General features: G+C 32.2%; 2 protein-coding genes and 2 non-coding genes across 4 annotated transcripts; 3 read left to right on the plus strand and 1 right to left on the minus strand.

Moving 5' to 3' along the window:
* On the plus strand, positions 3,809-4,384 carry LOC108662013. Its single transcript, XM_018121034.1, has one exon. The coding sequence runs from the start codon at positions 3,809-3,811 to the stop codon at positions 4,382-4,384; it is 576 nt and encodes a 191-aa protein (XP_017976523.1).
* Positions 6,758-6,829, plus strand: TRNAG-UCC. Its single transcript has one exon. It is a non-coding gene; the product is annotated as a tRNA-Gly (tRNA).
* TRNAG-UCC lies at positions 15,439-15,510 on the plus strand. Its single transcript has one exon. It is a non-coding gene; the product is annotated as a tRNA-Gly (tRNA).
* LOC108661887 lies at positions 15,749-16,722 on the minus strand. The gene is made up of 2 exons (XM_018120815.1): positions 16,554-16,722; positions 15,749-16,093 (listed from the first exon to the last, which is right to left on the minus strand). The coding sequence occupies exons 1-2, from the start codon at positions 16,671-16,673 to the stop codon at positions 15,884-15,886; spliced, it is 330 nt and encodes a 109-aa protein (XP_017976304.1). The 5' UTR covers positions 16,674-16,722; the 3' UTR covers positions 15,749-15,883.

The following is a 17,924-nucleotide window of genomic DNA, read 5'->3' on the forward strand; positions in this document are numbered from 1 at the left end:
ATTATGTGTCTTTTTAATATCTAAAATTTTATTACATTAAAACCATAAAATTTCCATTTCATAAAAAAATAAAATTCTAATATTAAATAAATTAAATTTTATTCATAAAAAAAAGGTACATAAATTTTGAGATGGAAAAAATAATTTTATTAAAAAAATGTTTCACATGGTGATTGGAAATTATAGCTGAATCCTTTGATTAATTTGAAGAATATTGTTAAAAATTGACACTGATTAAATTATTATTTAAATGAATTGGAAAATGACACATCCATCCCCGTGGACAGAAGGAAAAAAAAACTTTTATTCTCTAATTAAAAATAAAAAAAATAAACATAAAAATTCATTAAGTGCTCAATTATATATAAAACTAAATAAAAGAGACCAAGTAGAAGATAAATAATGCAGGTAGAATTGTACTATAGGATAAATAGTATGCCCTGGCTTTAAATTGTCTAAAGTCTATACACAAAGATTATGGCTTCCAACGTTTCCATTCACTTGCAGCAGTTGTCCAACAAGATTGCCGTTTCAACCGACGATAATGGAGTTTCAGGAAGCTGACTTTTCAGAGAAAAAGCCACCACAATCAGATAATAAAAGACCTAAGATTGTTATAGAGATTCGTATCAAGAATAGTAATAAGGCTAAGGATGATCCTGCTACTCACTCCCATGCAAATGCAACGACGAATCATGGCTCGGACAAAGGAAGTGATTAATCCTCCACGGCTTCCAAAGCATCTTCTTCTTTGAATGTGTTGATGATCGAAACTAAACCGACTCAGACAATGACTACCGATCAGCCTGAGAATCTTGTTAGAGATCAGTCGAGGAAAGTAGTGGGAGCACCGGCAAAGAAGAAGGAAAGGAAGCCGCCTTTCTCTGTTACGCTGTCCATAAAAGAGATTGAAGAGGACCTTTTTGATATCTCAAACTTGAGAAAGAAGAAGTTGAAGAGAAACCCTAAGAAAAGATCCAGGGATGTTCAGCGACAACTTGATCGTTTGTTTCCAGGTTTGATGTAAGGTTGCGATGTCCAGGGTTCCTGATAGCCATGGCCAACACGGAATCAGGAAAGTAGAGGGTAGGAACTTGTAGTTTTAGTGGGATTTAATTTCCATGTTTATATTTTCTGTAAATTTTCTTAAAGTATTGTATTGTTTGTCGTTGAGTTCTTTTAATTGTTGTTTTTTTTTTTGTTTTGAGAGAAGAAAATTTAAATTCATACTTTTTAAATAAAAATCATATATTAATCAATAAATCAAACGTTTTAAGTGCTCTTTAATTGTTATTTGATTTTTTTTGTTATTTTTTTTATTTGAGTTTTTTTTTTTGTTGTTTTTGTCAACTTTTGGATTTTCCCTTTAATATTAATTGATGTTTTTCTGGATGGGGTTATCAAAACTCCTAATTGTCTGTTAACACTCCTTACTAATAACTTATAATTGTATTTTTTACCCTCATTTAAATAATTTTTTTTTCAAATCAAAGTTTAATTAATTATATTACTATTTATATATTCACACTCTAATTAATCTCAATTGCTCTTGCCTTTTATTTATGCACCCTTCTAACTCTCCATAACTTCCTATTGACTCTTTGTTGCTTTCTCCTATATTCCTAAAACATTAACTTCAATGAAATCTCTTACCCATAGCTTGGAATTGGAGTTAAATTCTTATCTTGATATGCTTTCTTTTGGGTTATTCTTCTTTTCTTTTTATTTAAATAATTTTTTTATTTTAGAAATTCTGCTTAATATAAATTTTTTGTCAAATTCATTTGTCTAAATAGTTGTTTCCTATCTATTTTAGTTTAAAAGTATAAAGTTTAAGATGGAATAAAAAAGAAATAAAGACGAATATCGTTGCCGCAAGTTTAGATGCAAGTGAAAGTATCTCAATACACACTATAGTTAAAAGTAGGTAGCAAACTCATCTCCTAATGATCAATTATGTATGTCAAATTGTTTTAAATATGAGTTTAATCATAAGGTTGTTTGGTGGTAGAACAGATGATTACGTTTGGGACTAAATATGGATTCAATGAATTGGAATTGATTGAAAAATCAAATGGGCTTATTAATTTATTGTTGGATGCTTAGTTTTTGTATGAGTAAAAGACATTTTAACTTATAAATAATTTTGGTTAAAATATGTGCATAAAGATTGTTAAATGATAAATACGTATACTATTTGTATTTTTTTTTTAAGTTGTTTTTATGAATTTGCTATACAAATTTGCTTTTATGAGTTTCTTATAGAAGAATACTTTATCATTATATTGAAAAATTGTAAAGATTTCAATACATAAGTAAAAATACAAATAATTAATATTGTGGAATGTGAATAGACAAACATTAGTTTATTTAGTTAAAGTTTAATTTTAATAAAAAAATTAAAGTTATTTAAGTGAATGTAATTTAGTAAATTACAATGTTTAGTTGTTAGTGGGGATTGTAAATAGACAATAGGGAGTGCCAATAGCCTCTCCCTTTTCTTCTTCATAATTGTCCAATTTTTTGTATGTAAAATACTTTATTGAGAATTTAATATTTTCTATTATTTGGATAAATTATCAAAAATATTTTTTATTATTTGGATCATATTATAAAAAACTTTTTAGTAACATTATAAAAAATCATATTATAAAAATATTTTTTTAAAAAAATATTATAAAAAATAGACACTAAATATGGATTCAGTGAATCCACTTGATATTTTCTTCTTTGTTTTGGAATTGGTTAACTCATCAAATAAGCTTATTTATTGCTGAATGTTAAGTTTTGGCATCAGTAAAAGGCATTTTCACTTGTAAATAGTTTTGGTTAAAATATGCACGTAAAAATTGTCAAATGATAAATAAGTATGCTATTTGCTTTTTTTTTTTTCTGAAGTTGTTTCTACAAGTTTGCTATACAAATTTGCTTCAGCATATGATCAAGTTTCTTATTATTAAGATGTGATTTTTTATTAAGTTGCAATTATAGTAAAAAATTGTAAAGATTTCAATAAATAAGTAAAAATAAAAATTATTAATATTGTGAAGTTTGAATAGATAAATATTAATATAATTAATTAACTTTTAACTTTAATAAAAGAAATTCTTTAAGTGAGAGTAATTTAAAAAATTACAATGTTAAGTTGTTAGTGAGGAGTGTGAATAGATAATAAAGAGTGCCCATAATTTTCCAATTTTTTGTATGTAAAATATTTTATTCAGAATTTAATATTTTTAGTTATTTGGATAAACTACTAAAAATATTTTCTATTATTTGGATCATATTATAAAAAATCTTTAATAACATCATAAAAATATCAACATTCAACAATTATGCAATAAATGTAAAATGATTTTAATATCTAAAATTTTATTACATTAAAACCATAAAATTTCATTAAATACATTAAAATTAAATTTTTTTCTTAAATTTCATAAAAATAAAAAAGGTACATATATTTTGAGATGGAAAAATAGTTTTATTAAAAAATGTTTAACATGGTGATTGGAAATTATAGCTGAATCCTTTGATTAATTAGAAGAATATTGTTAAAAAGTGACACTAATTAAATCATTGTTTAAATAAATTAGAAAATGACGCATTCATCCCTGTGGATGGAAGGAAAAAAAAATATATTTGTGTTAAAAATAAAAAAAATAAACATAAAATATTCATTAAGTACTCAATTATATATAAAACTAAATAAAAGAGACCAAGTAGAGGATAAATAGTGCAAGTAGAATTGTACTATAAGATAAATAGTATGCGCTGCCTTTAAATTGTCTAAAGTCTAAACACAAAGATTATGGCTTCCAACGTTTCCATTCACTTGCAGCAGTTGTCCAACAAGATTGCCGTTCCAGCCAACGAAAATGGAGTTTCCGATCAGCCAACGATAATGGAGGTTCAGGAAGCTGACCCTTCAGAGAAAAAGCCACCACAATCAGATAATAAAAGACCTAGGATTGTTATAAAGATTCGAATCGAGAATAGTAATAAGGCTACAGATGATCCTGCTACTAACTCCCATGCAAATGCAACGACGAATCATGGCCCAGACAAAGGAAGTGATCAACCCTCCTCGGCTTCCAAAGCATCTTCTTCTTTGAATGTGTTGATGATCGAAAGTAAACCGACTCAGACAATGACTACCGATCAGCCTGAGAATCTTGTTAGAGATCATTCGAGGAAAGTAGTCAGAGCTCCTGCAAAGAAGAAGGAAAGGAAGCCACCTTTCTCTGTTACGCTGTCCAGAAAAGAGATTGAAGAGGACCTTTTTGGTATCTCAAACATGAGAAACAAGAAGCTGATGAGAAACCCTAAGAAAAGATCCAGGGATGTTCAGCGACAACTTGATCGTTTGTTTCCAGGTTTGATGTAAGGTTGCAATATCCAGGGTTCCTGATAGCCATAGCCAATATGTAAACAGAAAGTATTTTAGAGGGATTTAATTTCCATGTTTATAGCATGTAAATTTTTTTAAAGTATCTTGTACGTGAGTTATTTGATTATTGTTATTTTTTATTTAATTTTGAAAGGAGATTTGAATTCATATTTTTTAAATAAAAGATTATTTATTAATTAATGAGCCAAATACTTCAATATTCTTTAATTATGATTGGCCTTTTTTTATTGTTTTTGAGTTTTTTTGTTGCTTTTGTTAATTTTTGGATTTTCTTTTTAATATTAATTAATTGTTATTAACACTCCCCACTAACAACTTATTATTTTTTTTGTTTTGAGGGAANTTTGGTTTTTTTAGTTTTTTTTTTTTATTTTTTAAAATTATAATTATTAATTTTTTAAATTACCTTCACTTAAATAATTTTTTTTGTTCAAATCAAATTTAAATTAATTATATTACTATTTAAATAATCACACCCCTAATTAATCTCAATTACTCTCATCTTTGATTTACGCATCCTTAACTCTTCATAACTTTCTGTTGATTGTTGATTCTTTGTTGCTTTCTCCTATATTCCTAAAACCTAAACTTCAATAATATTTCTTGCCCATAGCTTGGAATTGGAGTTAAATTCTTATCCTAACATACTTTTTTTTGGTATGTTCTTTCTTTCATTGTTCAAATAATTTTTTTTATTTTAAAAATTCTGCTTAATATAAACTTTTTTTTTTCAAATTTATTTGTCTAAATACTTGTTGCCTATCTATTTTAGTTGAGAGGTACAACGTTTTAGTTGGTTTAAAAAATTGATTGAATAAAAGGGAAATGAAGAAGATTATCGTGAATCTTTAAATAAAGAAAATTAGCGTAAATTATCATGAGCAAATTTAGATGCTAGGTCTGTACCAATTTCAAGATTTGGTACAAGTGTAGGTCTCATAGATCTCAATTCACTCTATTGTTAAAAGTTAGTAGCAAACTCATCTCCTAATGATCAATTATGAATGTCTAGTTGTTTTAAATATGAGTTTAATCATAAAGATGTTTGGTGGTAAAACTAATGATTGCGTTTGTGACTAAATATGGATTCAATGAATCTGCTATTAAGCTTGATATTTCTTTCTCTGTTTTGGAATCGTTTAACCAATCAAATGGGTTTATTTATTGTTGAATCAAATGGGTTTATTTATTGTTGAATGCGTAGTTTTGGTATGAGTAAAAGAGATTTGCACTTGTAAATAGTTTTAGTTAAAATATGTGAATAAAGATTGTTAAATGATAAATAAGTATACTATTTGTATTTTTTTAAAGTTGTTTTTATGAATTTGCTATACAAATTTGCTTCAGCATATGCACTTATGAGCTTCTTATAGAGGAATACTTTGCGATCATAATAAAATATTGCAAAGATTTCAATACATAAGTTAAAATACAAATAATTAATATTGTGGAATGTGAATAGACAAACATTAATATATTTAATTAAAGTTTAACTTTAATAAAATAAGTTATTTAAGTGATTGCATTTTAGTAAATTACAATGTTAAGTTGTTAGTGGCGACTGTGAATAGACAATAAAGGGTGCCGATAGCGTCTCCCATTTCTTCTTCATAATTGTCCAATTTTTTGTATATATAAAATATTTAATTGAGAATATAATATTTTTAATTATTTAAATAAACTATTAAAAATATTTTCTATTAGTTGGATCTTATTATAAAAAATTCTTTAATAACACTATAAAAATATCATATTATAAAAATATTTTTTATAAAAATATTATAAAAAATAGACAATAAGGACTAAATATGGATACAGTGAATTTGCTTGATATTTTCTTCTTTGTTTTGGAATTGGTTAACCGATCAAATGAGCTTATTTATTATTGAATGTTTAGTTTTGGCATTAGTAAAGGACATTTTCACTTGTAAATAGTTTTGATTAAAATATGTGTATAAAGATCGTCAAATGATAAATAAGTATACTATTTGTATTTTTTTTTCTGAAGTTGTATTTACGAGTTTGCTATACAAATTTGCTTCAGCATATGAGTTTCTTATTATTAAGTTGCAATTATAGTAAAAAATTGTAAAGATTTCAAATACAAATAATTAATATTGTGGAATCTGAATAGATAAATATTAATATAATTAATTAAAGTTAAACTTTAATAAAAAGAAAATAACAAAAGCAATACAAATATGAAATATATATGAAAGAAAAAAATATAAATATGAATATATAAATCTTAAAATTTTATATTGGCTCATAAATAAAGGTTATGCACATGACCTTTTAGTTTCAGTATTGGTTTTTGAAAAGAGCTGAATGTCCTGTTTAACGTCTTAAGCGTTTGTAGTCCAACGGTTAGGATAATTGCCTTCCAAGCAATAGACCCGGGTTCGACTCCCGGCAAACGCATTCTTCTTGTATTTTATACTTTTCTGTTCCTCTGAAAGGTTTTGTAGTTGGGATTCATTCTCTTTCAGATGCTTCTGAAGATACCCTTTAGGTTTGTAGTTGGGATTCATTCTCTTTCACGTACTTCTGAAGATACCCGTTTTCGTTACATTGAATTTCTGCTCAATGTATTAGTATTAATGTTTACATTATATGAGCTCTGAATCTGGCATCTCTATTCTGGCTTGTGAAGATAATGAAGGATGTACAAAGAAGCAGATGACAGTAAAATACATACAGAATAACTAAGTAGATCCATACCAGTAGCTATTGTCACCATTTGGCATCTTTCAAACATCTTCACTAAAAGAATCATGACAATAACATATCCCACTTTAGTCTTTAGTTCATCCAATGAACTTATTTTCATCCATTTTGGCCTCTCCTGCAAACAAAACACATTCATTTAATTAGTTTTGCACTTGAGAAGTAGACTATAGGAATTAAGAACCAACAGGATAACAAAGGAGAAATGAATGGGAAGTGCAAAAAATTTTATAAGAATTCTTTTGGAGTTTTTCATTGAACAAAACATGTCCTCCAGAATGAGATAAGAATGATTGAAACTGGAATTTTGGGATGGATATGGTCGTGCAAGAAACTGTAAAGCGTGAAATGAAGTTATTTGTGTGATGAGAAGGTGAAGTTACATTACTAGAGCACAGTTAGCTGACTTTAATGAGGCAGTATACTGATTGGGGTTTCCTTAATATTGAAGGCTGTTACCTCCAAAGCAAACATTCCAAACAAGGATGAGTCTTTGACGGCACGATCAACATCAGCAGGCACATTTGGGTTCACCTTACTGATGAATAATCCATATGTAATGAGCCCTCCCCGGTCGCTACCAGCGTTGGAGACCTCCTGGAGATCCCGTCAAGTTCTGAACAAGCCTTCATGAAATTTTTCGATATCTCTTTATACACATTTACTAAACAGTATTAATACTCAAAACATATATATTTATTCAATGAATTTAACAATAAGCATAGTAATTCGATTTGGATCTTTAAATCATAAAATCATGATTAAATACATCGAGTATAATATCCCAAAATTTTCATTTATATCAAAACTAAAATCTATTTACATAGTGATGCCAAATTGCTAAAACTCGACCTCTAACAGCGGAGCGACTCGGAACGGAAGGCTAAGATATGCCTTTATCTATTTGCGATGGATCGTACGCACTGAGAATTACACGCTAGATCGATCCCTGTCTTTAAAAAGAGAAATAAGAGGGGTGTGAGTCTCACAGACTCAATGATCATTGGCTCGGTGAGTAGGGCGTAGATGAGAAACAAGCATCATGTAGATAAATTTAAATGTTAAAATGCAAGAGTATATAAACAGCTTAAAACATAAAACGGTGATTTGTGCCTTACATAAAAGAAAAATATCAAGAATGCTCTTTAAGATAGTTATCTCAAACCAAAGATACATATATAAATACATATCAAATCCGGTGTGCATAAAAATTCCACGTATGAATCATTTAAAATAATTTATTCAAATCAAAACATTTCGAGCATCGTATTCAAAATTGATGTACGTGGAAGATTTGTATGATCAGATCATTTAAAGATTTTTCTCAAACCAAATCCATAAGATCAGGCAAGCTCTTGTAAAATCAAACATTTGAAAACTTATCATTAAATCCGCAATCACCTCGAGCGTGAGGCATTAAAATCACATCATTGTGTAAACAGGGGAGCTATTGAAAATCTGATAATTTTCACCATGCGTAAAAACATGAGTTAAAAACCCAAAGAAATTTTAGTCTCGAGTAGGAGATCAAATAAAATCGTGGTCCGGCTACCACGTAATAACATCCGGGAGTAGTGCTTCCACTGGATTCCCACATTCCATGACGATCTCAACGATGTTGGTTGACATTGGAGAAAATAAGCGGTCGCAACCGCGTACATCATGTGTGGCCTAGCCACGTACATATCACAAACCATGGCCCAGCCATGTCTAACAGCCTATCGACAATCCGAAAGTTCTCTAACTAGAGCTCACTGATGCACAAGGGTCACACTTAACCAATGTGACATCCGGCCTACTCTTGATGCTCTCGGTTTGTCAAAAACGTTTTAGAAATTACATTACATCCTTGGAAATTAGTGTCAAATTTATTTCCAAAGCATCCAACATTGGGTATTATAAAATCTATCGTTTTCTCAAAATAAAATTTACGCATGAATTTCAAAACAATAATTTGCATGGTGAATAAGTAATATAATTATGAATGCACACTACACAAATATAAGGCACAGATTTTGATGCAAAATAGTGTGAAAGGCTTGTTTCTTGATTTTTAAAACATTATACGTATATAATTTTGTCTATATATATATCCAAAATAATTTCTAAAAATAACTTGCATCCACAATCTCCTAAAATTTTTAACAGCTTATGCTATCCACCATTTTGCGTTTAAAGTAAAATATACGTACATATATACAAATATGAAAGTTTTCAAATCGACACCCCATACTCACCTCACAATAGTGGGATTACTACGTCGCTATTTCTACTTGCCGATTACACGTTACTTCTTCCGACACGCCACTATAGTGCACTATCTTTACTTTAACACTTTCTAGCAACAATCCAACTCAATATACTTAGTGCATCAATTCCACTTCTCTTTCTCATTCTATCATAAATCCACATTCAACTAACTCACATCTTAATACATTTTTATTAAAATTAATTATATCCTTTGCTCACGTAATTCTCTAGATTATAAATACTGACAACTTATTTATGATATTAAGTATCTATTTCAACCTTTCTAAGTAATTTAAATTTACTTCATATCACTAAATAACCAAAGTTTAGTTAAATAAAATAGGCTAACCCCCAAACAGTCCAATTTCATAACAAATCCATTGAGAAGAGCAAAGAAATTTTGTCAGATTGGGCTAGGTTGGCTCAAGTCTCCAGCAGACCCACGGTTTCCTTTGGGAATATACTGTTCGGAGCCTTGTATGGCAACTTCCCAACACCAATGGACAGCACCAGTTGATGTGATGAAGGGAAGCCTTTAATGGATCAAAACGACGTCATTTCACTACTCAATTTTCTTTCTTTCCTCTCCTCTCTTGTTACCTGATCAGCAGCTCCTAACCTTCACTACTGGTGGCTTGCAAGTTCTCCATCAATAACNCTCTCTCTTCTACTCGTTTTTCTCTTCCTTTCTTCTCCCTCCTTTCATGCACCAATCGGCTGCACTTTCTTTCTCTCTTTCTCTCACCGCCGGTAGCTCTCAACCTTCACTATTGGCGGCTTGAAGCCTCCTCTCCACTTCCACCGTTGGTCAACCCTAGATCAGTCTAAAGAACTCAAATTTTCTCTCTTTTTATTCAGCCATTTTGTTACCAAAAACCAAGCTTTATCTCGCTTTTTTCGTCAACCACCACAACCCAACTCTTTCTCTTTTTCTTACCAACCACCACAACCCCAGCTTTCTCTCTTTTCCTTTCTTTCTTGCCTTCCTATTTTTTTCGCAACCGGTAGCACCAGCCCCTTTTCTCTTTTGTTTCTTCCCTCAGCTGGCCTCTCCATCTTTCTTTTAAAGTGTCGTTCCATCACAAGAAGAAAAGAGATAAAATTTAAAATATTATTTAATATGTCTTGATGTAAATAATTATCACCACACGTACTTGATTTGTGTTGTCCATTTCCTTTTTACCTTCTTTCTTCGTCAATTTCTTTCCTTTTTCTCCTCAGGTTTCCAACTCTTCAAGACTTCTCTCTCCTTTTTCTTCTTCAAATGACCAGTCCTTGGCTCTTACTAAAGCCTATTTCCCATGGTTCTTTTACTTTTTTAATTTTTTTATTGCATTATCCCTCATGTAACCTGCTCACATCTCATGTACTTTTTTTTATTCCTTTCTCTTTCTTTCAAGTTAACTTTCCTCATTTATTTATGACCAAAGATGCGGTTTCTATTACATGAAGACAGGAAAAATATCACTTGGATGTCTCTTGATGTTGGGGGGCCAACATGACAATTTTGACACTTGCTAATCTTTTTTTCTATGCCTTTCTTTCTTGGCCGGACCCCACATTCAAAACAATCCTTAACATGACTTTTATTTCTCCATTTATTACACATAGGCAGTTGATCAAGTCAGCCCTTTTTTTTAATTTCTTTATTCTTTATATTATTTTTATTTTATAATTTATTTATTCATTTATTGTCCCATCAAAACCACATGTACATCTCATATTACTCATAACCTAACCTTCATTGATTAGGGAATTCTCCTTTTTAACTTCAAATATCAAAATTACAAATGAATCTTCAAACTTTTACTTATTTACCATGTGACTCCTTCAACTTCCATCATTTACATGTGTAAAATCAAAATATCGAAGTTGCACTTCAACGCGATATCATCATAATATTTAAATATTTACTTACTCGAGTTAACTCGATTTAATAAAAACTCACAAGTCTCACTTACGTCATTTATCTCCAAAATTCATTCATACTTCTTCTCTTCTACTTAAATTGACCATATACTCATTTTTCATGACTAATTTTTGTAATTAATAAAATATTAATATTTTAATATTATTTTATTCATAAAATAGTATTTTATTTCAAAATGTTTCTTTCACTTGTTGTCGCTCTTTGACACTTAGATTTACGTCAACTGCCCCTTCGTCTTATTGATACAGTTATATTGACTACTATGCGGGATTGTGGAGTGTTACACCATACAAGCCTATACCAAATATTAACATGACTGTCCCAGCAAGATAAACATCTGCAAGACTATACATTACAATATCAGTTCCTTTGGCACTGGGAAGCTTATGAAATGAATTAAGTAGCCAAAAATGTGGAAAAATGACTTGATGCAAACTAAGTTCATGCTAGAGAAAAAATGAAAAATTGCAGGATGCTGCAAGTCAGCACATTAATCATCACTGCTTTCACAAATGTAAGAACTTGCCAATTGCTCACTCTAAGATGATTCCTAATATAATGACATAGGTTTAAAGTTTTCTATAAATAAACTGAATGGTGGATTGGTTTTGAACCTGCAGTCCACTATACAACAGAAACAATATTGATCAGGATTACTATCTGTCTATATCAAATTTCTTTTTCTTTTCCCAATTGTTATTTCCCTTACCATTTTCATATCTATCATCTTAAACATCAGCTTCCAAGTCCATAAAACTATAAGCTAAAATGGAGGTTCTAGGAATCGAGAAAGAAGTATCAGAGAAAGAGAATGCAACGAGGAATTCAAAATCGAAGCATTCTGATAGATGGCAAGGGAAGGCCAGGATGAGAGAGTGGTAATTAATGTCTGATATCATTAATGAAAGAGCTTATAACTAGGTCTAGGATAGAAACTGTTGAAGAATATTGCCATTCTTTGTTTTCTAATGCCCTTGTCATAGGTTTAACTCTAGTGATAGCACATACAAGAGAGCTCTGACCGGAACCATTTGGCCCTATGACAAGATTTAATCGTGATCGAAGGTCCTCCAATTATGAAGCCCAATCTCAGTGATATTTCCAGGCAGATTGTCGTCTTCGCCCCTGAAATAAAAAGGAAAAAACAAAGTCAAAAATCCATTCGGCCTATTACATGATTGCACGAAATGTGATCATGAGGAATGTATAAATGTACAAAAATCCCAAGCCCCTTTCTTTCTCGCAATTTCTCTTCCTTTCCAACCCACATTTTCCCAGGAAACAAACGGAGAAAAAACAAAAAGTGATAAATCAAAAACGTTTTGTATCTCCTCTCATCCCCAAGAAACCAAAATTCAAAATTCAAGTCCTGATTTTTCTTTTAATTCCGACCCTTTTTTCCCCCACGTTTTCCACGCGTTTTCTCGGCAACCAATCGTGGCATTGAAAATCACCCAAAAGAAGAGATAAAGAGGGAAAACTTTAAAACGAAAAATACTAATTTTATTCTGTGATTTAAAAATCAAAGGATAAACATATAAATTCATTAAGTAATGAATTATATTAAAAACTAAATAAAAAGAGACCAGGGAGAAGAGGAATCCTACTCTTGGTGTGAGTAGGAGTTTCTAAATGCTCTACCTTTAAATTGGCTTAAGTCTAAAGTAACACAAAGCTTATCTAAACACGGACCATGGCTTCCAACGCTCCACTTCGCTTGCCGCAGTGGTCCGATGAGACTGCCGTTCCAGCCAATAACAATGAAGTTTCCGATCAGCTTATCGCCGACGCTGGCCCTTCAGAGAAAAAGCCACCGCAATCAGATAAGAAAAGCCCTAAGCTTATTATAAAGATTCGTATCAAGAATAGTAATAAGACAACGGATGATCCTGCTACTAACTCCCATGCAAATGCGACGACGAATCATGGCTCGGACAAAGGAAGTGATCAATCCTCCACGGCTTCCAAAGCATCTTCTTTGAATGTGTTGATGATCGAAAGTAAACCGACTCAGACAATGACGACCAATAATCAGATTCTCGTTAGAGATCAGTTGAGGAAAGTAGTAGGAGCTCCTGCAAGGAAGAAGGAAAAGAAGCCACCTTTCTCCGTTACGCTGTCCAGAAAAGAGATTGAAGAGGACCTTTTGGGTATCGCAAACTTGAGAAACAAGAAGCTGAAGAGAAACCCTAAGAAAAGATCCAGGGATGTTCAGCGACAACTTGATCGTTTGTTTCCAGGTTTGATGTAAGGTTGCAATATCCAGGGTTCGTGATAGCCATGGCCAACATGGAAACAGGAAAGTAAAGGATAGGAACTTGTAGTTTTAGTGGGTTTTAATTTCTATGTTTATATTTCCTGTAAATTTTCCTAAAGCGTCAAATCAAACTTGTAGTTGATGGAGAAGTTGGAGCACAGGTCTTCAATTGTTATTTGCTTGTTTTTTTATTATAATTATTGTTCTTTTCTGTTTGAGTTTCGTTGTTGTTTTTGTGAACTTTTGGATTTTCCTTCTTTTTCAGAATTGTTCAATATAGAAAGTTGTTAAATTCAATTTTGTCTTCTTTTTATCACAATCAAAGTGATCCCTTGTTCTGGTCACTCTTCGTTTGGTGGCTCAACAATATGATCTCTTTAAAGGGTCTAACCGAATAGGAACTATATATGTTTAGAAAGAGTACGTTTAGTTTGTGCAGTGGGAGTGGTTACAGTTTAGGGAAGTTTTTGAGCTGTGCTGCAAATTGGTTTATCGGTGCAGCTAAGCTTTGACATAACAGTACAGGTATTCAAAGACCCAAAGCTTGAATCTTAATGTCATCCAAAGCCTTTGACCTTTTTCAAGACTAGGGGGACATTGAAGCTTTTGGAGGGATGTTCTTAATACCGTTAATGTTTAGGGGTGGTGCAGGGAAGTAGGAGGTAGTGGGTTCTTTCCAATGTCACAGAAATTGGATGAGAAGTCACTAAGCTTCAGGAGGTGGACTGCAAAGGGACAGGTTTCTGGTCAGTCAATGGTTGAGGGTCTCCTCAAGAGCTTGTTTTCATTTCTGGCTCTTATGGTCTTCATTTCTGCTGAATGGTAAGATGGTTTGGCTAAGAGCTGGGTTTAATGGCTGCTTTTTCTGCTGAGTATGAGCTTTAAAGTGGTGTCAGCTGCGTTGTTTTTTGGTGGTCTATGAAAAGTAGCGGAGAGGGATTCGTTTTGAGAGAACGCTGGATGTGTAGTTTATGTGGCTTGCGAAATCTGAATTATGCCTTGTGTGTATATTTTTGTTCTCTCCAAGAGTTTTAGGCTAGTTGCTTATATTTTGAAGAGTCTCTGGGGCAAACCAGGTAGGTTAGGTCTCTGCCAAAGTCTATTTAAGCAGATTGATGTGTAAATGTTCTATTTCTTCTGATGCTTAGGTTTGGTTGATGCCAACAATAGTCTTAGACCAAAAGATTTGAGACTATGGATCGCACACTAGCACTGATGCTAATAAATCTGCCTTAAAAAAAAAAACAATATGTTTCTCCAAATTTCTTTCCAAACAATTATGTTTTGGGTGATAGCTTCGCTCATGTTCATCTGATCACTCCCCTAAACCATCAGCAATAATAAGAGAAGAGTTAGCTTGGAAGCCTAGATGTAGGATGGGTTTATGCCATATCATTTGATATAATTGCATCAATGTTCTTGTGCTACTCTCCCTGCAAGAAACTGTATGGGTTGGATTTATGCGTATGCTACGTTTTTCATAGTTCTTTTTTTTATCTTTGGCTTCTTCTTTGCTTGGTGTTTCTTTATTTATTTTATTTTTTATTTTTGGAAAGGCAACCATGGAAGCTCTGACCATAGGCAATCAAATCATATACTTTTATTGATTTGTCCCTTGTCCTTTCTTATCTTAAATGCCTATGCTTAATTTGATAATAACCTTCAACGTTCAAAGTATTCCCTCTAGGAAAACAGTAGAAATAATTTATTCATACCATAAAACCATATCTTATTTAGGCATGGGTTCAAACTTACTAATTACATACTTTTTAATTTTAAAGATTACGTACTTCTTTTATTTTATTTTTTTTCCTTTTCTTGTTGTTCGTTATAGAGCATACTTAAATGTCCCTTCTCGCAACGTGAGCGTTTGTAGTCCAACGGTTAGGATAATTGCCTTCCAAGCAATAGACCCGGGTTCGACTCCCGGCAAACGCATCCGTTATTACATTTTGCTTTTTTTTTTAAAATGTCCTGTTGCTGTGAGGGTCTGAAAACCCATGTTAAATTGGAATTCATTTTTTATGTTTTACCTTTTTTTAAAAAAATTTCCTGTTGCTGTGAAAGGTCTTTTTAGTTCAAGGGACTGAGTACAATGAAATTAAATGAATACTCCATGGTTTAGAATGTCTGAAAACTGGACTGAGTACAATGAAATTAAATGAATACTCCATGGTTTAGAATGTCTGAAAACCCATATTAGATTGGGATTCATTCTCATTCAGATGCGTTCCAAGGTATTAGTATTACAGTTACATTAAAATGTTTTGAACAATACTCATACATTATAAGAGCTCTGAATCTAACATCTCTATTCTGGCTTGTGAAGATGATGAAGGATGTACAAAGAAGCAGATGACAGGAAAATACATACAGAATAACTAAGTAGATCCATACCAGTGGCTATTGTCACCATCTTGCTTCTTTCAAACATCTTCACTAAAAGAATCATGACAATAACATGTCCCACTTTAGTCTTTAGTTCATCCAGTGAACTTATTTTCATCCATTTTGGTCTCTCCTGCAAACAAAACACATTCATTTAATCAGTTTAGCACTTGAGAAGTAGACTATAGGAATTAAGAACCAACAGGATAAAAATGGAGAAATGAATGGGAAGTGCAAAAAGTTTGATAAGAATTGATCATAGTCCATAAATGATCATTATTTGAGACCATATAGTGATTATGATTATTTACTAAGTTCACATCCCTAATTTAGAAGCAAGGCTGATCCTGGCCCTTGCTGGCTTAAGATTATTTTGAAGTTATCCATTGAACAAAACATGTCCTCGACCTCGAGATAAGATAAGTTTGGTTGAAACTGGAATGTTGAGATGGATATGTTCATGCAAGGAACTGTAAAGCATGAAATGAAGTTATTTGTGTGATGAGGAGGTGAAGTTGCAGTACTACAGCACGGTTAGCTGAACTTAATAAAGCAGTACTGATATGGGTTTCTTTAATATTGAGGGCTGTTACCTTCATAGCAAACATTCCAAACAAGGATGAGCCTTTGAGGGCACGATCAACATCAGCAGGCACATCTGGATTCACGTTACTGATGAATAATCCATACAAGCCCATTCCAAATATTAACATGACTGTCCCAGCAAGATAAACATCTGCAAGATTTTACATTACAATGTCAGTTCATTTGGCACTGGCAAACCTATGGAGTTAATTAATTAAGTAGCCAAAAATGTGGAAAAATGACTTGAGGCAAACTAAGTTCATGCTAGAGAAAAACTCAAAAATTGTAGGATGCTGCAAGTCAGCACATTAACCATCATAGCTTTCACAAATGTAAGAACTTGCCACCTGCTTACTCTAACATGATTCCAAATATATATTGATCTAAAGTTAAAAGTTTTTTATAAATAAACTGAATGGTGGATTGGTTTTGAACCAGTCCACTATACACTAGAAACAATATTGATCAGGATTACTATGTCTGTATCGAATTTCTTTTTCTTTTTCTGATTGTTATTTCTCTTATTATTTTCATCTATCATCTTAAACTTCAGCTTTCAAATCCATAAAACTATAAGATGAAATGGAGGTACTGGAATCGGGAAAGAAGTCTCAGAGAAAGAGAGTGCAACGAGGAATTCAAAATCAAAGCATTCTGATAGATGGGAGAGGAAGGCCAGGAAGCGTGAGTGGTAAATGTCTGATATCATTAACGAAAGAGCTTATAACTAGGATAGAAACTGTTGAAGAATATTGCCATTCTTTCTTTTCTAATGCCCTTGTCATCGGTTTAACTCTAGTGATAACAAGTATGATTTTGACCAGGGAATTTTTAGCTCAAATCTTAGCAATCAAGCAAAAAATTTATTATGAATCAAGTGCCTTGCGCAAATCATTATGCAGACTTGTATATGATTCTCCTGGAGGAGTTACGGGGCTGGTAGTCACAGAGGTTTGCTGCATTTCCTCTCAAGTGCTTAAAAGGGAACGAAACCAATTCAACTAATTTGAGACAGAACATCAGATAAGATCAAAACAATCTTTTTCAATTAACTTTTGGAGTGTAGACACTAAATTATAAACAAGTAAAAATTAAAAATATAATAAACAAAAAAAAATGAAAAATGAATAAATGAAAAATGATGAAAAAAGAAAGGAGAGAGGTACGACTGGCAGGGTGCGGACGCACCCTGCCAGGCACCTCTCTCACCTGCCAGACGCGAAGAATTCGCATCTGGCAGGTTAGTGGAACTTGCCCCTGGGTGCCCAGGGACAAGGCAATGGGGCGTGCCCCCTCCAGAACCCGAGAATCGAGTATAAAGGAGAGGGGGCACTGTAGCATTTCGGGGAGGAGAACCTGCAACAAAAACTACCAGCCTT

Source organism: Theobroma cacao, chromosome 5 (assembly GCF_000208745.1).
Source record: "Theobroma cacao cultivar B97-61/B2 chromosome 5, Criollo_cocoa_genome_V2, whole genome shotgun sequence".
In the NCBI taxonomy this organism is placed as follows: Eukaryota; Viridiplantae; Streptophyta; class Magnoliopsida; order Malvales; family Malvaceae; genus Theobroma; species Theobroma cacao.